At 45.1% G+C, this 22,691-nt stretch overlaps 2 protein-coding genes across 4 annotated transcripts in view; both read left to right on the top strand.

Annotated features, from left to right (window-relative positions):
• NIPSNAP1 (nipsnap homolog 1) overlaps nucleotides 1–22,691 on the top strand; it is a 34,873-nt gene that overhangs the window by 10,733 nt on the left and 1,449 nt on the right. The window contains exons 5-10 of one of the 2 annotated variants that reach the window (XR_005527278.1): nucleotides 1,974–2,044; nucleotides 2,192–2,332; nucleotides 2,653–2,684; nucleotides 3,022–3,116; nucleotides 4,500–4,583; nucleotides 6,079–6,671. Coding sequence is in view for 1 of the 2 variants with exons in the window: in XM_039225638.1 (XP_039081569.1) it covers nucleotides 1,974–2,044; nucleotides 2,192–2,332; nucleotides 2,653–2,684; nucleotides 3,022–3,116; nucleotides 4,500–4,583; nucleotides 6,079–6,143 (488 nt within the window). In the remaining variant the exon portion in view is untranslated. Of the gene's footprint in view, nucleotides 1–1,973; nucleotides 2,045–2,191; nucleotides 2,333–2,652; nucleotides 2,685–3,021; nucleotides 3,117–4,499; nucleotides 4,584–6,078; nucleotides 7,215–22,691 lie in introns of those variants that run through there. The other variant, XM_039225638.1, reaches the window with a different exon arrangement.
• The window catches only part of THOC5 (THO complex 5), a 31,915-nt gene continuing 17,319 nt past the window's right edge, over nucleotides 8,096–22,691 (top strand). For both annotated transcript variants that reach the window (XM_039225632.1, XM_039225623.1), the window contains exons 1-8: nucleotides 8,096–8,318; nucleotides 9,823–9,954; nucleotides 11,937–12,080; nucleotides 13,116–13,229; nucleotides 13,368–13,465; nucleotides 17,129–17,275; nucleotides 18,725–18,839; nucleotides 22,337–22,469. In XM_039225632.1, coding sequence (XP_039081563.1) covers nucleotides 9,859–9,954; nucleotides 11,937–12,080; nucleotides 13,116–13,229; nucleotides 13,368–13,465; nucleotides 17,129–17,275; nucleotides 18,725–18,839; nucleotides 22,337–22,469 — 847 coding nt within the window. In that variant the 5' untranslated portion in view covers nucleotides 8,096–8,318; nucleotides 9,823–9,858. The remainder of the gene's footprint in view (nucleotides 8,319–9,822; nucleotides 9,955–11,936; nucleotides 12,081–13,115; nucleotides 13,230–13,367; nucleotides 13,466–17,128; nucleotides 17,276–18,724; nucleotides 18,840–22,336; nucleotides 22,470–22,691) is intronic.

Raw genomic sequence — 22,691 nt, 5'->3', positions numbered from 1 at the left:
TTTCCCCCCTTCTTCTCCCCCACAGTCCTCCGTTAAGTTCCTCCTAATCCTCCTATACGTGCAAACATACGGTATTTGTCCCTCTCTGCCTGACTTGTTTCCCTCAGCATAACACCCTCAAGGTCCATCCATGTTGCTACACATGGCCAGATTTCATTCTTTCTCATTGCCATGTAGTATCCCATCGTATAGATAAACCACATCTTCTTGATCCATTCATCTGTTGATGGACACTTAGGCTCTTTCCATGTTTTAGCTATTGTGGAGAGTGCTGCTATGAACATTGCGGTACACGTGCCCCTATGCATCGGCACTCCTGTATCCCTTGGGTAAATTCCTAGCAGTGCTATTGCTGGGTCATAGGGGAGTTCTATTGTTAGTTTCCTGAGGAACCTCCACACTGTATTCCAGAGGGGCTGTACCAGTTTACATTCCCACCAACAGTGTAGGAGGGTCCTGTCAATATTGTTAGAAAACTTTCTACTCATGGGCCTAGGATTCCTTTCCTGGAACTTTTCCCAGATGGTCCCCAATATGATCTTTATCCCTCTTGTACTGGTCAGCATTCCTGGGCTTGGTAGACTTCCATCCATACAGTATTTTTGCTGTTTCCCTTGGGAAAGAGGCCTTTAAAGTCTCGGGTCAGACCATTTTGCAGATGGTACAGATGGAGTCAGAAGGCAGGAAAGGGACAGGCTAGGGACAGGAGGGAACAAAAGTTTTAGCTTCCAAACTGCTGGTCAGCCAACTGCCCTCAGGTCTAGTCTCCCCTTGGAGACGTTCCTCCCTCAGCCTCAGCCATGCTCCCAAGGGTGACAAGAATGTTTCCTTTCTTTCCTCTTCTGCCTTTATTAGGAAAGTGTAGTCGTTTCCTACGTCTGTCATAACTAAGTGCCAACTACTAGGTGGGTTAAGACAACAGAAATTTTTCTCTCAAGTTCTGGAGCCCAGAGGTCTAGGTGTTGGCAGAGCCACACTCTCTCTCTAAAGGCTTTTCTTGCCTTTTCCAGCTTCTGGTTTTTGCTGGAAATCCTTGGCTTTCCTTGGTTTGTAGATGCATCACTCCTCCAGTCTCTGCCTCCGTTATCACATAACATTCTCCCTGTGTACCTCTGTCTTCACATGGTGCCCTCTTTGTGTCTGTGCCCAAGTCTTCCTCTTCATATGAGGACACCAGTCTTTGAATTTAGGGCCCACGAGTATGCCGGCATCTTAGCTTGATGGCTTCTTAGCTTGATTACATCTTCAAAGACCCTATTTCCAAATAACATCCTATTCTGAGGTTCAGGGTAGGCACGAACATAGGGGGAAGGGACACTCTTTGACCCAGCACAGGAGCTATGATAGAAGAATTCAAACAGTACAAAGAATTTTCAGTGAAAAGCAGGCCTTCCTCCTCCCCACAATCCCCAGGCCTCAGTTCTCTGCCCCAGGGACATCTACTGTCCTGATCTCTTGGTTCTCCATTGAGAGATGCTACATAAACCAGCACCTCTGGATATGTCTCCCCACCCCTGAACACATGTGCTAGCATACTGTACATGCTGTTCTGTTCTTTCGTTTCTTTCTTTCTTAATTCACTGTCTAAGAATGTTCCATCTCAGCCCATCAGGCCTACTCTCTCTTTGTGTCCAGCCTGTTGCTCACAGGCCTGGTGTGCTGTTGCACCTTGGGCACAAGGACACATCTGATCCTCTTGTGCTATTTAAGGGAGGTTGGGTGGAAACATTATTCACATTTTCAAAATGAGGACATTGAGGGCTAGAGGTGTCAAAGGCCACCTGGCAGACCTGTTAGGCCTCCTGGGCTTGTGTCTGGTTTATCTAGCGCTGTCCCTTACCAAGACAAAGGGAACTCAGAGAGTCTTGATGCTAAGGGAACCCTGCTGGAGACTGCCCCATTTCATACACACTTAGCCAGCCTTACGGTAAGCAGCCCCCTGACCTGTACCTCCCGTTCTCACCCTCCAACAGTACACCTGTGGCGATTCTCAGGCGGCTACCCAGCCCTCATGGACTGCATGAACAAGCTCAAAAACAACAAGGTATGTTGGCATCTGCTCCACAAACCTCTCTAAATATGGGTTCTGGCTCAGCCCTGTGCTGGGGGCTGCTACTGCTACCCCGTGAGATACACCGCTGGGGTGGGGGGGCTCTTCCTGGCCGCCATGCCCAGACTGCCACACCCACAGGAGTACCTGGAGTTCCGAAAGGAGCGGAGCCAGATGCTGCTGTCCAGGAGAAACCAGATGCTCCTTGAGTTCAGCTTCTGGAACGAGCCACAGCCCAGAGCAGGCCCCAACATCTATGAGCTGAGGACATACAAGCTCAAGGTGCCTCCTCCCAACCAGATCCCTGCCTGCCTCTCACCTTCCCTGCTGTGGTGGTGCTTTACAGATACATCCACGTGGGTGGGTCCTGTCCCCCGGCACCCAGACTGGGGCTTCTGGCCTCCCCCTCCCTGTGGGTTCAGAATAGAGGTGTGTACACATATGTGCACACATGCACACCCAGGTACAAGTCAGGGCCCCTGAATGAGGCCAAGTGGCCCCTGGGGCTGGGGAGACATGACAGTTTTCCCTCTCCACCCAGCTGTGACCTTTGGGATCTGAGATGGGGCTCATTTCCATTCTTCCCCCTGGTTCTCTTTCAGCCAGGAACCATGATCGAGTGGGGGAACAACTGGTGAGTGGCAGTACCTGGGGTTGGGGGGACCCTGCCTACCTATCCTGCCTAGTTCCCTGACATGCCACCTTTCCCACGGCCATATGACAGGGAGCCTGGCATCCTCTGCTCCTCGTGGATCCAGAAGGATCCAACCAGGATATGAGCCCTCCCCTAGCAGAATATCCAGCCCACAGCTGTACCTCTGTCACCCCCTTCCCCGATCATCTCTGAGAATTGGAGGTCCCATCCTCAGGCTCCTCCCTTGAGGTGTGGCTGAGAAATCAGCCTGGGGACACCTCAGAGGGCCCTTTGCACTCTCCTTGGCCCCTGCTCCACACTCTTCTGCTGTCCCCAGGGCTCGGGCCATCAAGTACCGGCAAGAGAACCAGGAGGCAGTGGGAGGCTTCTTCTCGCAGATAGGAGAACTCTACGTTGTGCACCATCTCTGGGGTAGGCTGGGGACCCTCCAGGGACCCTCTGCTAGTTCCCTTTCTCCGTTGTCACTCCATATGGACAATGCAGATACGTTGGTGCCCTTTTTGAGCTTATGTTTCAGCAGAGGGGGACATCACCTCAGACACAAACTAACACAGAAACATCATTTCAGAGTATTGCAAATAATAAAAATGCAGGGGAAAATGAAGAAACACACAGGAATGGCTTGGATAGACAAAGAAGGTCTCTGAGGAGGTGAAATGTTAGCTCAGCTAAAGAATGAGAAGGAGCCAGCTTATGAATTGCCAGGGAAAGGCATTCTAAGAAGGGGCACCAACACGTGCAAGGGCCCTGTGGTGGGGAAAAAGCCTTCAGGGTTTTGTTGTGTTTGTTTTTTAATTTTTTAAATTTTTTTAGTGTTTTATTTATTTTTGAGAGAGAGATAGAGACAGCATGAGTAGGGGAGGGTCAGAGAGAGAGGGAGACACAGAATCCGAAGACAGGCTCCAGGCTCTGAGCTAGCTGTAAGCACAAAGCCCGACATGGGGCTTGAACCCACTAACTGTGAGATCATGACCTGAGCCGAAGTCAGATGCTTAACTGACTGAGCCATCCAGGCGCCCCAGGCCTTCAGGGTTTTGAAGAGTATAGAGGAGAGTAGTGTGGAGATAGTAATGAGTGTGAGGAGATAGGGACAGACCAGATCAGGCTGGGCCTTGCAGGCTGTGGGGACAAGTTGGGATTTATTCTACATGCAGTGGGAGACTGCTGCAGCATTTAAGCACATGACATGACCTGACTTATATTTTACTATGACCATTCTGGTTGCCGTGTGCTTTGCTGGAGACTGCTTTGTAGGGGAGCAAGAGAGGACATGGTGCATCAGGAGATGGTTATACTAGTTCAGGATGGTGGCCTAATATGCTGGTAGCGAGGATACTGAAAAGGCCACAGATTCGTTAGTCTGGTGGTGAGGCCAGTGGGGTTTGTGGAATTGTCTGTGTGGGACGAGGCAGGGAGAGAACTCCGATTCCTGCTTCAGCTGTGTGTCCCTTACTGACACCCTAGGAAGGGCAGGTTGAGGGAGTCAGGAGTGGAATTTTGACCCTCGGAAATGTTGCTTTTGAGATGCTGTCACATCCAAGTAGAGACACAAATGGGCACCGGATACATAGATCTGGAGCCTGAGGGAGAGTTCTGAGCTAGAAATAGAAAGGTGGATGTTGTCAACAAAAGTACAATTGGGTGAGATCGTCAAAGCAGACAGTGTGTGGTAACAGTCGGAGGCTTTGGGGAGAGACAGCAGGACAGGGTTTGGGGCAATGGGAGGAGGGCCCTGTGCTAGGTATAGAATCAGATCCCCTGTGCCCACGGAATGAGCCAGTGCTTTTCCTACAGCCTATAAGGACCTACAGTCTCGGGAGGAGACTCGAAATGCTGCCTGGAGGAAGAGGGGCTGGGACCAAAATGTCTACTATACAGGTGAGCGCTTCCCCTGGGGCATCAGCCTAGCCCTTGGAGGTCATCTGCCAAGAGCCCAGTCTGAGGATGGGATCCCCTCTGCAAGGAGATCAAGCCTCAGTTGATTGCCTCTAGAGCTGGGAAGTTTACTTTTAAGATAGTGAGTACGTTTCAATCTTGGTGGCACGCTCCATGTGATTTAGGCAGTGGGTCTAGGTGAGTGCTCTAGGGGACGAAAACACAGGTGGTCCCAATGCACAGTGACCTCGGGCATGGTTCTTCACCACACTGAGGGCTCATCTGTAAGATGGTGATGGTGATAGTACCTCCCTCAGAGGACCGGATGAAATATTCTAGGAACTAATTTCTGGGAAGTGCTTCATCCAGACTGGCACAGAGGAAGTGCATATTTTTTGAGCAAGTTTTTTCTTCTCCATGTTTGCTACCTTTTGGGGATCCCTAAAAACCACCTGATGTCAGCAGGTGTTGATTGTGTGCCAGGGACTGCAGTGGGTGGCTGGCTGGGGGACACAGAATGAACAGAAGCCTGTCCCCCTCTCCTTGAGGAGCTTAAGCATCCACACTTACCAGCTGGTGTGGGGGAAAATGCATCTCCTAAAGCAGTTGGCGGGAGCCTTAGTCTTGAAAGTGTGGTGCTGAATGACAGTATCAGTATCTCCTGGAAACTTGTTAAAAATGCCAAATCTCAACCCCCACCCCCGGCTGCTGAATCAGAATCTACACTTTAACAAGAACTGGAGGTAATTGGTACAGTAAAGTTTGAACAGCTCTGAGCAAGAGGAGTCTGACCTCCTAGGTGATCTTGGGCTGACCTCCTGTGGACGGCAGCCTCCCCATCTGTAAAATGAATCTGTTAAACCAAATCAGTGTTTTGCAAACCTTAGCCACTTGAGGACACCCTCATAGCTTTTATCCTCCTGGTATACTATGGCAATAATTATTTTCTTGATATTTTTCTTTAAAAAAATTGTTTTAATGTTTATTTCTGAGAGAGAGAGACAGAGCATGAGCAGGGGAGGGGCAGAGAGAGAGAGGGGGAGGGAGACACAGAATCCGAAGCAGGCTCCAGGCTCTGAGCTGTCAGCACAGAGCCTGACACAGGGCTCGAACCCACAATCCATGATATCATGACCTGAGCCGAAGTTGGACACTTAACTGACTGAGCCACCCAGGCGCCCCTGGTATTTTTCTTTAAATCTCCCTACTTCTTACACCTAGCTTTTGTCCTAAGCAATATCTGCAAAATCACTTTTTGCTTTGTTTCTTATTCTCTCACCTACACAGGAACATAAATATATAATTATGAAAATTAAAAAATGTTGTATCTCAGCACCACCCAAGTCCCCTCTTATCCCACAATAGGGTGCTGTCCATTCCAGGAAGGCAGTGGGGCTTTCCCCATCTCAGCATCCCAGGCCTCCTCCTCATTCAAAGTCCAGTGTTGGGGGTTGGCTTGTCTCTGCCCCTTCTGTGACCTCTGCCTGTCTCTCCACAGTTCCACTGGTGCGACACATGGAGTCTCGGATCATGATCCCTTTGAAGATCTCACCTCTCCAGTGATGCTGCCACTGCCACCGCCTCCTTCTCCTTCTCCCTCAGGGCAGCCAATGGACAGAGGAGATCCCAGTCCTACTGTCTTGGTTTTCTCTCAGATCTGGGAGGACTCTAGGGGTTCGTGCTCAGCTCAGACAAAGGGAAGCTGAAAGATGACCGGGTTCTGAGGACTTGCGGCTCTGCCCAGGCCCTTCCCACCTTCCCTGCCTGCTCCTTCCCCTGTGCTGGAAGCAGTTTTTAGTTTCTCTGATGAAGAACAGCAGCCTTTTATGTCTTCTCACATTGCCCCCTAAGAGTCCTTATCTCAAGACCACCTGTCCCTAGTTATCACCGTGGAAGCCCTTAGTTTAGCTTTACTTGCACAAAAGGTAGTGTGTCCAGGGGTTAGAGGTGGGTTGGGGAGAGAGGAGGTCAGACCAGGCCTGGCTCTCTGGAATTCCCTGGTCTCCACTGGGCCACACACTTGCTAGATAGTCTGAGCCAAGTCCCTCCTGTCAGGGAAAAGCCTAAAACCCTAAAGATAGCAAATACGAGGTCGTACATATTCCATTCAGAAAGGCTGGGAAAAGGGATGGAGCTGGAAAGGATCTGGGTCATAGAATGGAATGTGAACCTAGAAGGTAGAACATAGAATTCAGAACTTGGATTTGAACTGCAGAATTTGGAATACAGAAGAATCGGGAAGATAGAACAGAGGTTACAGAAGGCCACCTGGGAGGGTAGGGGTTCCTAATACAAGACAGTTGGAAAGAGGCTCATCTCTTTCTCCCTATGTAATGAGATTGAGAACCTGACTGTGTAGCTGCTGTGTAGGGAGAGTCTCCTCCCCCTTTTCACTCCTGCAGCCTAAGGAGAGGGCCAGGGCCTGTATTTCCCTCACCCTGCAATTCCGTTTCTCTCTTCATATTCTATTTGCTCAACCCTCATTATACTGGGGCCACTGGGTATATGGACTGGGCTCAGTGACTTCAGTGATCCCCACACCTCATGAACCTCTAGGTAGCTTGATTCTGTCTCTCTTTCAGGAAAACTTAGGCTGGAGTCACTGATGGAACCAATTAAATATTTACGATAAACCATGGTGTCTTTTTTTTCATCTGCAAGGAGCTTTGGCAGGTGCTAGGGGCAGGGCCAGTTTCCTAGTTCCATCTGGCTGAGTTATACCCCCACCTCGCCCTCCCCCCCAGGGTACTCTGTTCCCTGAGCTACACTCAGGGAGTTGCCACCACAACCCTCCATAGCAGAAGGGACTGCCCTTCATAACCGGGCATTCAGGACATCAGTGTTTCTACCTCCAGATGAGTAGGATTTACACCAAAAGTCCTACTCTGTAGAAGTCATACCAGCGGCAGAAAACACTTGAAACGGTCAAATGCTGCATTAGAGTTGTGATTGCCCTGGGGAAGCCAGACTTAAAATGAGGAAACTACTGATGCGCCCTTGGGGAAAGAAATGTAAAAGAATGAATGCCTGCCCTGGCTTGCTACTCTCACTAGTGTGGGATGTTTGGGTGAATGTGACAGTGGTTAAGAATCCAGGTTATGGAGGCAAGTCCACAAAGTCTCAAATCTTAGCACTACCACGCTTTCATGTTTTCTTGGAACTACGACGAATTCATTCACTCAACTAGTCGGAGGCAGAGCGTGTACTAGCTGGGGGCCGTTGCTTTAGGCTCTGGGTAAAGGTAAACAAGGCACCTAAGAATCTGCCCTTGCGGCCTCAGTTTCCTGGTTTTGGAAAGCACTGTGAGGCTGCGGCGGCGGGAACCCGGGAGAACACTGGTCCGAAGCCTGATTGCTCCTGCACCGCCCAGTAGCTCCTTGGGCGGGGACTCGGTGGCCGGCCCGGCTTCCGCGCTTCGCTTCCGGCCTCCGCGCCTCACTTCCGGCAGGTCGCTCTTTCCTTCCGTTTCTCTATGGTGCCTGGGAAGCGCTCTCTCCGCCGCCGGAAGTGGCTTGCTGGCCGGGGCAGGTTCGGGGCTGCACGCGGCGAGGACTGGACCGGGACAGCAGTGCTGGTCGGAAGGGCGGGGCAAGGCGCCCCCGTATCGAGGTGCGGACCTCCCGGAAAGCGTCCCCAGGGTGGAGTGCGACCCGAGATCTCCGTGCTCACTCTTCGGGGGGACCGTGCTCACTCTTCGGGGTCCCCGGCCGCTCGGCGCCGCACGCTCAATCTCTTCAGGTGAAAATGTTGGCTGCGGTAGCGAAGGGCCCCACTATGCAACCTCTAGGTGACGACGACGACGTCGGTGTCCATGGTGGTGGTGATTACAGCTCACATTTATTGTGTGCTTACGTGTGCCAGGCTCTCTTTACTGTGTAGCCAAGGCAGGATTTCTCACATTTCAGCCTTTCGCGTCCCACCTTTTCGGGTTTTGCCCAATTTACCGTTTAAGACTGTTTGCTAAAGACTTGTAATGGAATCACTTTTTACTTCTCAAAGTACTTCTTTTACTTTTCTTCTAAATTGCGTTCAGGAGAAAATTTCCATTGTCTCCCATAAATGGAGACTTGCAATATGTAGAAGGTAATGATGAAAACAGATTGTTAATTCTGGCTAGATTTCATTGTCTAAGGCTCTGAGACAAGATTCCTTTTGCTAACAAAGGAAGATTGATGTTTACAGATGCTAGAGATGAATTGGGGAAATGAGATGTTCTTGAAGCAATCAGAAGTTTCTAAAAAGAATTTGAAAAGGGGTTGACCTTCTTAGGTGTTCAACATTATTTCAGATCTCCCCTGTGCCATTTACAGCCCCACTCCTAGGTCATCTTCATCACCTTCCCCAGTGAATGCCTCCTCTGTCAATGTCCACAACAGCCCCTGAGGTAGGGGCTGTTATTCTCATTTCCTCTGTGAGGAAACAGGCCCAGAAAACAGTGAAGTGACTTGTGTCAGGACTCATAGCTGTTAAACAGAGTGGAGATGCCAACTCAGGGCTTCTCTGACTCACTACCATGAGCCATTGGCTCTTTCAGTAAATGCTGGTGGCAGATTTGTTGGGGTAATGGGGACAGGGCTGCCCACCTCAGAGGGGCTGTGGTGACAACCAGGAGAGGTAACAGAGGGGGAGAATGCTTTGTGACCCCTAGAGCCCCATAAAATGTAGGTACTATTCTTTTAAATGTTAGGGTCAACCAGAGAGTTGATGGCATTGCTAGATGGCAGCGAGACACATTGGTGTTATAGTCATGTAGTTAAGAGCACTGATGTGGCATCAGACAGAACCAAGCTTTAGTATACTACCCGTGTAACCTTGGGCAGTTAATTCGCCTTTCTGAGCCTCAGTGTTCTCGTCTATAAGATGGTACTTGTTCTTATCTGAAAGGTTTGTTATAAGGACCAAAGGAGGATATACCCAAAGAGTACTTAGATCAGGTCTAGCACACAGTGATCAATCGATAGTATTGGGAATGGGTATATATGCTAAGCTTAGGAGTTTAGTCAGTGATGTGGTTATGGTGCCTTTAAAAGAGGTGGAGAAGATTAATTTTCGACAGGTTGAGGGATGATTCTCCTTTTTACACAGAAGATGAAACTGAAGCTTTGAGAAGGTTGAGGACCTTTTCTTGAATTACCAAGGCTATAAGTGGCCAGAACTACTAGTTAGACTTTAGTATTCTGACTCCAGGAAAATCTCCCAGTTCCAACTCTGGAAAATCGCAAAAGTTTTCTCCTTTTAACAGGTCTCTACCATCTCCTCCTGACCTTACCAAACAACCATGTCATCCGAATCAAGCAAGAAACGGAAGCCCAAAGTGATCCGAAGTGATGGAGCTCCATCTGAAGGCAAGCGCAACCGTTCTGACACAGAACAGGTAAGATCAGTCCGTGTTGCCATGCTGCTGAGAAATTACAGCTTGTGGCCAAGTGCCTGGCTTTGCAGCAGCTGAGGGTCACAGTGACAACCTCCCAGGTGGCCTGTGCTTGACCAGGTACCTGGAATTCCCCCGATTCCATAAAACCTAAGTATTGACCAACATTCAGTTTAGCGGCAAATTCCAAGAACCAGCCAGCCTGCATCAGACGTGAATAGTGCCTGAACAGACAGTGCATTCTAGTATGGTGTGTGTCTCTCCCAAGTTTCCTGATAGTCAGAAGAAGCCAATATTTGCAGCATACCACCAGAACCTGGAGGTGTGGCATTCCTGGTCAGCTACTGAGAAAGTACCAGAACAGCATCCCCACAGAATCTCTTCTGTGGCCTAAGAGCTCATGTGGTCAGCAGGTTTTTCCTTTTACTATTTCTCTGTCTTAAAATCTCTCAAGCTAATTTTCTTTTTTAAAGTTTATTTATTTTGAGAGAAGGAAAGCACATGCATGTGTGTGTGAGTGGGAGCGAGGCAGAGAGAGGAGGGGGAGAGAAAATCCCAAGTAAGCTCTGCGCTGTTAGCTAGGGGCTCAGTCCCACGAACCTAGAGATCATAACCTGAGCGGAAATCAAGAGTCAGACGTTTAACTGACTGAGAGCCACCAGATGCCCCTGTCAAGCTAATTTATAACCTAATTGTTTTGATTGGTTGATTGATTACTTTTTTTTAAACTAGATCAGAGAAACATAAGAGCTTGAATTTAAGTAGAAAATGATGTTTTTCTCAGATTTAGGAAATCTAGATTAAAAAAGAATTTTATCCTTTTTGCAGGCATCAATTCTTTTTCTGTTGAGATATAGTTGACATACAACATCATATTAATTTAAGGTATATAATGGTTCGGTATCTGTATATATTGTAAAATGATCACTACAAAATCTAGTTAACCATATGTGGTTACAGTTTTTTTTTTTTCTTGTGGTAACTTTTAAGACCTATTGTCTTAGTCACTTTCAAATATGCAGTACAGTGAGGCGCCTGGGTGGCTCAGTTGGTTAAGCGTTAGACTTCAGCTCAGGTCATGATCTCGCAGTTGGTGGGTTTGAGCCCCGCGTCGGGCTCTGTGCTGACAGATCAGAGCCTGGAGCCTGCTTCAGATTCTGTGTCTCCTTCTCTCTCTGACACTCCCCTGCTCTCTCTGTCTCTCTCTCTCTCTCTCAGAAATAAATAAAACATTAAAAAAATTCAAATATGCAGTACAGTATCATTAAGTAGCTAATTCTCTTCAAGAGATGTGTTCCATTTACTCCAAAGGCTGGGTGACCAATTATGCTATTTTAGTCTCTGCTAAAGCTTGATTTGACCATCTAAACATCCATCAGTAGGAATTTGGTTAAATGAATTCTGGTTCATCTATCTAGTGGATTATCATACAGCCATTTTGATGAATATTCAGTTTATTGGGATGAGAAACTGCATTAAATAGCATGGACAATGTGATTCCATTTTGCTTAAAAATAAAATTTGTGTTTATCCACAGTATTAAAAATAGTTATTTCAGGTTTGGAGGTGAGATTACAGGCAACTTTTCATTTTGTGTTTGATACTCCTTACTATATTCTGATTCTCTGACACCAAGCATGCATTACTTTATAATTAGAAAGAAAAAAAGATGGATTCTTTTCCATTTTGAGAAGGAAAACATTTGATTTGAGGACCAGTTTTTTTTTGTTTTGTTTTTTTTATTTTATTTTTAAGTAATCTTTATACCCAACCTGGGGGTTTGAACTCACAACCTGCATGCTCTACTGACAGAGTATCAAGAGTCGCATGCTCTACCAACAGAGCCAATCAGGCATACCTTGAGGACAGGTTTTTTTTAGGGATCTGCTTTGGGGTTTCTTTGTTACTGATTTCAGCTAAGGGTCCCTGGTCCCAACTGGGAGACTTTTATTCCCCACCCAAGGCATGTATCCTTGCCTCCACAGGAAGGTAAATACTACAGCGAGGAGGCTGAGGTGGACCTGCGGGACCCTGGCAGAGACTATGAGCTCTACAAGTACACATGCCAAGAGTTGCAGAGGCTCATGGCTGAGATCCAGGACCTAAAGAGCCGAGGAGGCAAGGATGTGGTAAGGAGTAGCAGTGGTTTGGGGCAGACATGAACCTGGGGAGTTTGCACGGATGGACTTGTTTTGCACCCGCCAGAGTCCTTCCTGATCTTGGTCTTTGGCCTAGCCGTGATCAGGTCGTTGGAGTCTGGGGGCTCCAGAGATGTGCTTATTAATTTATTGGAACATTTCATCACCACCCAGTCATCAATTAGAGTAACAAAAGTACAGGATAATTAATTTTTCTCCTAACTGTAGTTTGACAGTTCATCCAACTAATATTTATTCATGCTAGGCATTTTGCTAGGTGTTGGGAAATGATGATATGTGTAAATTTGTTTGTTGTAAGGATGGATATATACAGGTATATTATAGAGACCAAAAATGAAATTATTAGTATTAAATGAATGATCTAGACTTTGAGGCAAAGAAACTAAACAGTGTGACTAAAAACAAAACCCATGTATTTCCAAGATTCTCACTTATTTGTGCTTATCCTGGCCAATATTGTTATGATTATTACATCATATTTTACTGTTGCCAAGCTATAATTCTGTGTGTTCATTTAAGTTATTCTGTAATGTTATTCATGAGATCAAATTGTATGGCAGGATGTTGCTATTGTTAGGATCTCTGTAGACAGTATGTAAGGACAGATATTAATTGGTTTTATTTTTTTTAATATTTAAAGTTTATTTTGAAAGAGAGTGGAGGAGGGGCAAAGAGAGACCAGGAGAGAGAGAATCCCAATCAGGCTCCACTCTGTCAGCATAGAGCCCAGTGTGGGGCTTGATCCCACAAACTGTGCTTGAGATCATGACCTGAGCCAAGATCAAGAGTGACGCTTAACTCACTGAGCCACCCAGGTGCCCTAGGACAGATATTAATTGTGCATTGGCTGTACTTGCTCCATTTTTCATTGACACTTGTCATGGTTCTGAGCTCCTTTCAGTATCTGTTTTTGGCCCTGGATGGGGATGGGTCAGCAGTGAGGGCCCGAAGGAAGCTGAGCCAGAATCTGTTGTCAAGGTCTTCACCAGTTTTCTTTGCCTGCAGGCAGTCGAGATAGAAGATCGGAGGATCCAGAGCTGTGTGCATTTCATGACACTGAAGAAGCTTAATCGATTAGCCCATATTAGGTTGAAGAAAGGAAGAGATCAGACCCATGAGGTAGGAATTGAGAGGTTTAATCCTCCTCCTCCCTCTTCCCCATCCCCTTCTTAATCCCCTTTACCTCTTCCCTGAGTTTGCTGCTGCTCTGTTTGACCTGACTTGCCCCACTCACCTCTCACCTTGTCCTCCTTTCAGGCCAAGCAGAAAGTAGATGCCTATCACCTGCAGCTCCAGAACCTGTTGTATGAGGTGATGCACCTGCAGAAAGAGATCACCAAATGTCTGGAGTTTAAGTAAGTTTTGGAGAACAAACTTTGGCAGAATTGTCTATTGGTAACTGCTTTTTCCTCCATAGCTCAGGATGAGCTAGTCCCCTTAAAAAGAAATCAGATGTGGGGCACCTGGGTGGCTCAGTCAGTTAAGCGTCCGACTTCAGCTCAGGTCATGATCTCACGGTTCATGGGTTCGAGCCCTGCATTGGGCTCTGTGCTGCCAGCTAGCTCAACCTGGAGCCTGTTTCAGTTTCTGTCTTCCTCTCTCTCTGACCCTCCCCCGTTCATGCTCTCTCTCTCTCTCAGAAATAAATTAAAAAACATTAAAAAAAAATTGTTAAAAAAAAAAAAAGAATACAGAAGAGCTTAGAGACTGCACGATCTGGGACAAGAGTGAACGGATCACTTTGGGAAAATTGGAAGCAGTGTTTCCAACCTGCACAAAGAACCTTAGAAGCCTGTCTGACTTTTTTAAGTTTTGAGCTGTGTACCTGGTCAAAAACAGTTGTCTTTTTCCAGCAGCAGCCTTTACATTAGTAACCAGTTTGATTCCTGGGCACCTTGCATGGGAGTAACTCCCTTCCTTCCAGTCAAATCCTTTTAACCTTTTGGCCCACATTTCCTCTCTTAAGTTTCCAGCCATACATTTTTGCAACTGGATTTTATTCTTTGGAACCTGAAATTCTTGCCGCTTAGTTGCCCTCAGGTGAACAATCTATAGTTTATCAGTGTCCATTTTATTTTATTTTCTTTTATTTATAATCATCACTAATATTTTATTTATATGCTTATGTTGGGAGCAGTGGCACCACTGGATATTTTGATTATAAAAAGGACAGGATATTTTTCCCCTAAAAGGCCAGAGGTTAGCCTATAGATTTTCACGGAAATATGGCATTAACTTCACATCTTTATTAAAAAAGAAAAAAGAAAAGAAATACATTGGACAGTGAGAAGATTGAAAGATTCTGTCAGTGTCCATTTGAAAATGTAATGCCTTGGGGCGCCTCAGTGGCTCAGTCGTTTGAGTGTCCAACTTTGGCTCAGGTCATGATCTCACGGTTTGTGGGTTTGAGCCCCGTGTCGGGCTCTGTGTTGACAGCTAGCTCAGAGCCTGGAGCCTGTTTCAGATTCTGTGTCTCCCTCTCTCTCTCTGACCCTCCCCTGCTCATGCTGTCTCTGTGTCTCTCGAAAATAAATAAAAAACATTAAAAAAATGTTTTTAATAAAAATAAAATGTAATGCTTCTTGGAAAATCCAAGCTGAGAGATGAGAAGGAGGAAAGAGTAGACAGAGAGAGAAGGGAATGTATTCTTGCCTGGTCAGGCCTATTTGTGCAAACTGAAAAGAGGCAGGTTTTATTGTAATAAACATGGGATGAGAGGGGCACATCAGTCATTAGATCTGGTGTATTTCTGATAATTATGCTACTTTTTAAAAGTTTATTTATTTTGAGGAAGAGAGAGCTCACAAGCAAGTGGGGGATGGGGCAGAGAGAGGGAGAGACAGTATCCCAAGCAGGCTCTGTGATGTCAGTGCAGAGCCCGACATGAAGCTCAAGCTCACAGACCATGAGATCATGACTGAGATCTGAGCCGAGATTAAGAGTTGGACACTTACCCTACTAAGCCACCCAGGCACCCCAATAATTATGCTGAACTTTGAGAGGCATCTTCATTTACTCTATACGTTCATCATGTAATAATAGTTAAATACTAATAGAGGCGAAATTCACATCAGGTTCACACCTGAGTTAATAGTATTGAGTCATACGTTTTGACTATGTACTATGCAGAGATCAGATATTGCTGGGGGAGGGGCGCCTGGGTGGCTTAGTCGGTTAAGCGTCTGACTTTCACTTAGGTCATGATCTCGCGGTTCGTGGGTTCGAGCCCCGCGTCGGGCTCTGTGCTGACTGCCAGCTCAGAGCCTGGAGCCTGTTTCAGTCTGTGACTCCCTCTCTCTCTGACCCTCCCCTGCTCATGCTGTCTCTCTCTCTCCTAGAAATAAATAAAAAAATTAAAAAAAAAAAAAGATATTGTTGGGGGAATCCAGGGGAAAGTAAACCCTCAGTACTGTTTTTTTGTTTTTGTTTTTTAATTTTTTTTAATTTTATTTTTGAGAGAGAGAGAGAGAGTATAAGTAGGGAAGGGGCAGAGAAAGAGGGGGACACAGAATCCAAAGTAGGCTCCAGTCTCTAAGCTGTCAGCACAGAGCCCAATGTGGGGCTTGAACTCACAAGCTATGAGATCATGACCTGAGCCCAAGTCTGCTGCCCAACTGACTGAGCCACCCAGGTGCCCCTCTCAGTACTGTTTTTGAAACTTCTTATGTATCTTAAACTGCTTAAGAATAAAGAGATCTTAAAAACAGAAGAATAGGATGCCCCAAGCTGTAACTGTCACTCAGATGAAAGCTAACAAATGCAGAATACAGTAGAACTAGTCTGTGCAGAGGCAGGTGACCACCACTGGCCCTGGTGTCAGACAAGCCTGGGTTCAAATCCCAGCTCTGCTAGCTATGTGACCTTGGGCAAGCTGCTCATCTGTAGGAGTCTCCATCTCATTTGAAATATGGAGATAGAAATCCCCATTTGATAGTTATCCTGAGAATTATGTGAGGCTGTCATACCTGGTAGCTGCCATTATCGCCATCATCTGTCCATGACCTGTGCACTGTGTTAATACAGGAAAGAGTATTGGATTTCTTTTCTTTTATACATGTGAATCACTATACATACAACAGTTGAAGCCTCTAGATCGTTTTCACACCGGTTATGCCATCCTGGATCTTCCTCATTCCTTGATTATGTGATTAATGTTTTAAACTTAAGTGCAGGGGCGCCTGGGTGGCTTAGTCGGTTAAGCGTCCGACTTCGGCTCAGGTCATGATCTCACGGTTCATGGGTTCGAGCCTCACATCAGGCTCTGTGCTGACAGCTAGCTCAGAGCCTGGAGCCTGTTTCTGATTCTGTGTCTCCCTCTCTCTGACCCTCCCCTCCTCACACTCTCTCTCTCTCTCTCAGAAATAAAACATTAAAAAAAAATTTAAACTTAAGTGCAGACCCTTATGTTTTTTTCCTGTTAAATGTAATTTCTTGGTTTCAAGCTGGCAGTCTAGGTCTAGACTAGTGTTTTTATTGACTTTTTCAGCTCTTAGCTCTCTTCCTAAGCTTGGAGATAACTGTAAATTTGATAAACATCCCTTCCAAGTCTTTATCTAACTCATGGATAAAAAGGTTGAGCACCATGGATAAGGATCCTGTGGTATGTAACCATCTACTTCTCTTCAAAGTGAGATATTTAGGGGCGCCTGGGTAGCTTAGTTGGTTAAACGTCTGACTTCGGCTCAGGTCATGATCTCATGGTTCATGGGTTCGAGCCCCGCGTCAGGCTCTGTGTTGACCACTAGCTCAGAGCCTGAAGCCTGTTTCGGATTCTGTGTCTCCCTCTCTCTGACCCTTCCCTGCTCACGCTGTCTGTATCTCTCTCAGAAATAAATTAAAAAAAAAAAAAAAGCGAGATATTTACTAATGAGCGTTTGCTGAGAAGACTGGATGGATTCCAGGTTCCTTGGTAGTTGTAGACCAGGGCTAAGTGGGCATCTATGGGGGGAACTGGGCCTGGTTAATCCACAGTTTGGAGTCTTGAGAACAGCAGCTTGACATCTAGTTTTTGCCTGCAGGTCGAAGCATGAAGAAATTGATCTGGTCAGTTTAGAGGAGTTTTATAAGGAGGCTCCTCCAGATATTAGCAAGGCTGAAGTCACCATGGGAGACCCTCACCAACAAACCCTTGCACGTCTGGACTGGGAGCTGGAGCAACGGAAAAGGTTGTGTTTCTCCTTTCCTGACTTTGTTAACCTGGGCAACACAGACCTTTACCCATAGGGACAGTGCTTTGTCATGACTCAAAATCAGACAGTGCAGTTCTGTGGAACCAGCAGAATGATTTCTTATGACCAAGTCTCATGTTGTGATTCATTCACATCCAATTCAAACTTGTCCAACTGCATCATGGGTGGGGTTGGAATTGATTAAGGCTGTTAATAGAAAATTGGAGTAACTTTTTCTTTAAAATTTTAATACCTGATACCTAAATACTTTTTGTATGGTAAGTCTAGTTTTGTTTTTTGCTTTCTCCTCCTGCCTCTAAGACTATCCCTGTGATACTTTAAAGGTTTGCAAACATTATTTTAGAAGGTTATACAGCATCTTGTGTATAGACAAATTATAATGTATGTAGTCTTTTTTTTATTGGATTAGATCTTTATCATTTTTTACTATCATAAATTATGCTTCAAGGAACACCTTTACACACAAAAATTTCCCATAGTAATAAAAATAAAAATCTTTTCCATACTAAAAATAACATTCCTTTTTTTTCTTACAAATAATTTATTGTCAAGTTGGTTAAAAATAACATTTTTACTGTGTAATTTAATCTAGTCTTTTTTAAGAAAACAGCATTTTTTTTCATACTGGATTTTTCATGGCTGCATCTTTTTCGTTATGGTGACTTTCTTCCTCTGTATTTGTACAAGAATTCTAGGGCATTTGGTTGACACATCTTTTTTCCATTGGAGAAGTAGGTGTTTTGTTTCCCTCTTTTTTTTCTGTTATAGTAGGTATTCTATTCCTTAGGTTTATGTTAATGAATTTAATAAGGACTAAGTCTAGTTCTTATGGAATTGGTGCCAGATTTTAGCAGATCGGGCTAGCCCATCACTCCTCTGTCTAGCACACTGCTTGCCTTGGGCATAGGCTAAATGATGAGTGTTGTTTTCCTGTGGTCCATAAACCATCCCCACCCTGCCCCAGTCAGGCCAGTCTGTGGGTCTCATTTGGGTCCTTTAGTTGGCAAATCCACATGTTTGTGAAAGTTTGGAGTATAGACCCTAGAGGCAAGAATTGGAGCAGGAAATAACACAGGGATATCTCCTGGTAGTTAATGGGCAGAGCCTCTGGAGCCAGATAGGCATGGATTCAAAGCCCAGCTTTGTACTTGCTCTTAGCTGGGTGACCTTTGGTAAGTTACCTCCTTCCTTGAGCTTTTCTTTCTTCCTTTGGGGAAAAGAAGAGTCCCTATCTTCCAGGATTTTTATAAGGATTAAATGCAGTAATGCTTATAAAGAGTTCTATAAGTGCCTGGCACATAGTAAGTGATAGGTAAACATTAGTTAATCATGACTGCTGTCATTAGCTAGATTGTGACAGTGAGTAGATATATCGGGAGATCTCTGAGCAGCTTTAAATGACAGTGGTCTGTCCTCTCCCAATAGGCTGGCAGAGAAGTACCGAGAGTGCCTGTCCAACAAGGAGAAGATCCTCAAGGAGATTGAGGTGAAGAAGGAGTATCTGAGCAGCCTCCAGCCTCGCCTCAATAGCATCATGCAGGTGAGGCTCTTCCCCACATATTCCCCAACCTTGGCCCTTTGCTTTGCTTTGTCTTCAGCACCCACTGATACCTTGCTGACCTGAGGCCTCCAGCAGCCACGTCTCCCTTTGGGTTTTGCCAGCTCTGTTACCTAATGGATGTCAGAGCTCATTGCAAGGATGGTCTTGTCTGGAGTTTCTACCCAGCCAGTACAGTAAGGCTGTGTCCTGGGTGGAAGAGATGCTGCCAGGTGAGCTCAGGAACATATACACACATTTACCTGGGATGTTTTCTTCTTACCCAGAGCTACTTTTAGGTAAAATACTTTTGCAAACTATAGATTTAGTTTACCCCAGAATGGTTTCCGTCAGCCCCCCAGTCTCCAGGCATCTAAGCATGCTTCTGTGGATGTCAGTTAGACTCCCTGACTGCACCTTGGGGGTACCTGTTCAGCAGAGGTACTCTCTTCTGAAAATAACTTTACTCCTATTTGAAAGCCATTAGGTACCTTAGGAGGAAAAGTCCTTACTTTAGAATGTAATGTAAAAAATAATGTCTTTTTTTTTTTAATGTTTATTTTTGAGAGAGAGAGACCGAGCACAAGGAGGAGAGGGGCGGAGAGAGAGGGTGACCCATATTGAAAGGAAGCTTCAGGCTCTGAACTGTCAGTACAGCCCAACTTGGGGTTCGAATTCACGAGCCATCAGATCATGATCTGAGCCAAAGTTGGATGCTTAACTGACTGAGCCGCCCACGTGCCCCTTGTAATGTCTTTCTATATAGGTGACCTGATTTTTCTTTGCTTTGTGAGGCAGATTGTTCTAAATCCTAATAGTTGGTTTTTTTTTTAAGTAAACTCTATGCCCAACATGGGGCTTAAAATCATGACCCCAAGGTTAAGAGTCACATGCTCTACAACTGAGCCAGTCAGGTGCCCCTGGGAGTTTATGCTTTATAAACTAAAAAACAACTGTTTAAAAAAATTTTTTTTTAATGTTTATTTTTTGAGAGAGCACAAGTGGGGGAGGAGCAGACAGAGGGAGACACAGAATCTGAAGTAGGCTTCAGGCTCTGAGCTGTCAGCATGGGGCCCAATATGGGGTCAAACCCACTAACTGTGAGATCATGACCTCAGCTGAAGTCAGATACTCAACCAACTGAGCCACCCCAGCGCCTCTAAAACACAACTGTTTAAAACAATGTACATATATTACATTTAAAAACATAATTTTTACAAAAGAAAAGCATAGAGCTTATAAGTGTATAGCTCAGTAAATATTCACTAGTGAACACGTCTGTGTAACTGGCACCCACATCAAGAAAAAGAACATTACCAACTTTCCAGAAGTTATTTTATTCTCCCTCCCGTTTACTATCTCCTCTCATCTTTCAGTAACTGTCATCTTGATATCTAATGTCATATGTTAGTTTGGCCTGTTTTTGAACTTACACAAACAGAATCATACAGTATATGCTCTTGTGTCTGACTTCTTTTGCTCAACATTATGTTTGTGAGATTCATCTGTATTGTTGTGAGCACCAGGATTTCATTTATTTTCATTGATATTTAGTATTTGATTATGGGTACTTCCAATTTGGGGCTATTATGAATAATACTGCTGTAAGCATTCTTTCTCCTTTGGTGCCATATGTACATATTTCTGTTGAATATATACCCAGGAATGACATTGCTGGGTCATAGAATATGCTAGGCATATATTTAGCTTTGGCAGACGCTGAGACATTTTTCTAATGCAATTGCACTGATATACAAAATTTCCCCCAGCACCATATGAAAGTTGTAATTACTCCACATCCTCACCAGCGCTTGATATTGTCAGCCTTCTTGATTTTAGCCATTCTGGAGGACATTGCCTTTCTCTGGGGACCAGTGATATTGAGCACAGCCCCTTTTATGTACTTCTTTGCTTTTGGATTACCTCATTTGCAGAAGGCTTATTGCAGTCTTCCGTTCATTTTGCTGTTGGATTGCTTGGACTTTTTTATATATTCCAGAGATGAGTCTTTTGCAGATCTTTTTCCCATTTTGTGACTTTCTTTTACACTCTCATGACAGCATCTTTTAATGAGCAGATGTTCTCAATTTTTATATGATCTAATTATCACTGTTTTCCTTTATGATTAGTGCTTTGATGTCCTGTTTAAGAAATCTCTCTCTGTCAAGTCAGAGATACTCTTGTCATACAGATATTCTCGTGTTTTCTTATAGAAGCTCTGTTTTTTATCTTTCACACTTAGACCTCTAGGGTTCCTGGAAGGGAACGTTGTACGTAGTGTGAAGTAAGGGTCAGTTTCTTTTTTCTTTTTTCTTTTTATGTAGGTATTCAGCTGGGTCATTTATTGAAAAGACTGTGCTTTCCCCACTGTTCTACATACCACTTTTGTCATAAATCAAATGTCTATGTAGGTTTGTGTGTGATCTATTTGTCTATCACAAATGGCTTATTTACAGTAGCTTTATTAGAAACCTTGATGCCCAGGGTGTCTCAGTTAAGCAACCAACTTTGGCTCAGGTCATGATCTCACAGTTCGTGGGTTCAAGCCCTGCATTGGACTTTGTGCTGACAGCTCAGAGTCTGGAGCCTGCTTTGCATTCTGTGTCTGTCTGTCTGTCTTTCTGTTTCTCTCTCTCTCTCTCTCTCTCTCTCTCTCTGCCCTTCCCCCACTCATGCTCTGTCTCTCTCTCAAAAAAAAAAATGTTAAAAAAATTTTATTTAGGGGCACCTGGGTGGCTCAGCCAGTTAAGCATCCGACTTCAGCTCAGGTCATATTCTCACAGGGTGAGTTCAAGCCCCGTGTCAGGCTCTGTGCTGACAGCTCAGAGCCTGGAGCCTGCTTCGGGTTCTGTGTCTCCCTGTCTCTTTGCCCCTTCCCTGCTCACACTCTGTCTCTCTCAAAATAAAATAAAGACATAAAAATAATTTTAAAAATAAGTAAAAAATAAAAATAAAAATTTTTATTAAAAAATAAATGATTTAAAAGAAGTCTTGATGCCCAGTAGTATATGTCCTCTAACTTAATTTTTTAGGATTGTCTTGGTTGTTTTTGGCCCTTTGCATTTAACATATAAATTTTAGAGTCAGCTAGTCTGTTTTCACCTTCTGGGATATAGACTGGAGTTGCATTGAATCTGTACATCAGTTTGGAGTGATTTGATTTCAGGGCGGTGTTGAATCTTCCGGGCCATTAAAATGGCCTTTCATTCCTCAAGCCTTTGTGTTGAAGCTTATTCACTTTTCACTTATTTATTTTTAGGTAGTTTAAGTTTTCTTGATGCTCTTGGAAATGGTTGAGTTTGGTTTTCTTTTTCATTTTCATATTTTGTTGCTTGTATAAATTGATTTTTTTGTACTGACCTTTTATTTACCTATTCTGTTAACTTATCGTGTATTTTTAATAGATTAAAAAAAAAACTGTTGTAGTAACTCAGCAGCCACCTCTTCACATGTGGACTGCCTAAAAGGGAAAACAAAAGTCCTTCTTTTATTGCTTGCAGGCTTCCCTCCCAGTGCAAGAGTACTTGTTCATGCCGTTCGACCAGGCTCACAAGCAATATGAGACAGCTAGACACCTGCCACCGCCTCTCTATGTCCTCTTTGTCCAGGCCACTGCATATGGGCAGGCCTGTGGTGAGTATGGGGGCTGGGTGAGGAAGAGGGGCTGTGGGAGGAGCAGCCGTGGCCGACTGAGTCATTTGGAAGCCCTGCCCGCTGAGGAAAGCTCCCTGTTCCAGCTCAGAAGCCCACAGGTGACAGACGCGGCCTCCCCCCTGCACCACCCAGCATGGCTGCTTTGACCAGCTGGCCTGAAGCTAGACTAACCTGGTGGGCATTTCAGAATGGATGGCTTTG

This window comes from Hyaena hyaena, unplaced genomic scaffold (assembly GCF_003009895.1).
Source record: "Hyaena hyaena isolate Hyena2069 unplaced genomic scaffold, ASM300989v1 scaffold_19, whole genome shotgun sequence".
Taxonomy (NCBI): Eukaryota; Metazoa; Chordata; class Mammalia; order Carnivora; family Hyaenidae; genus Hyaena; species Hyaena hyaena.
This window is presented reverse-complemented; position numbering and strand designations above follow the sequence as displayed.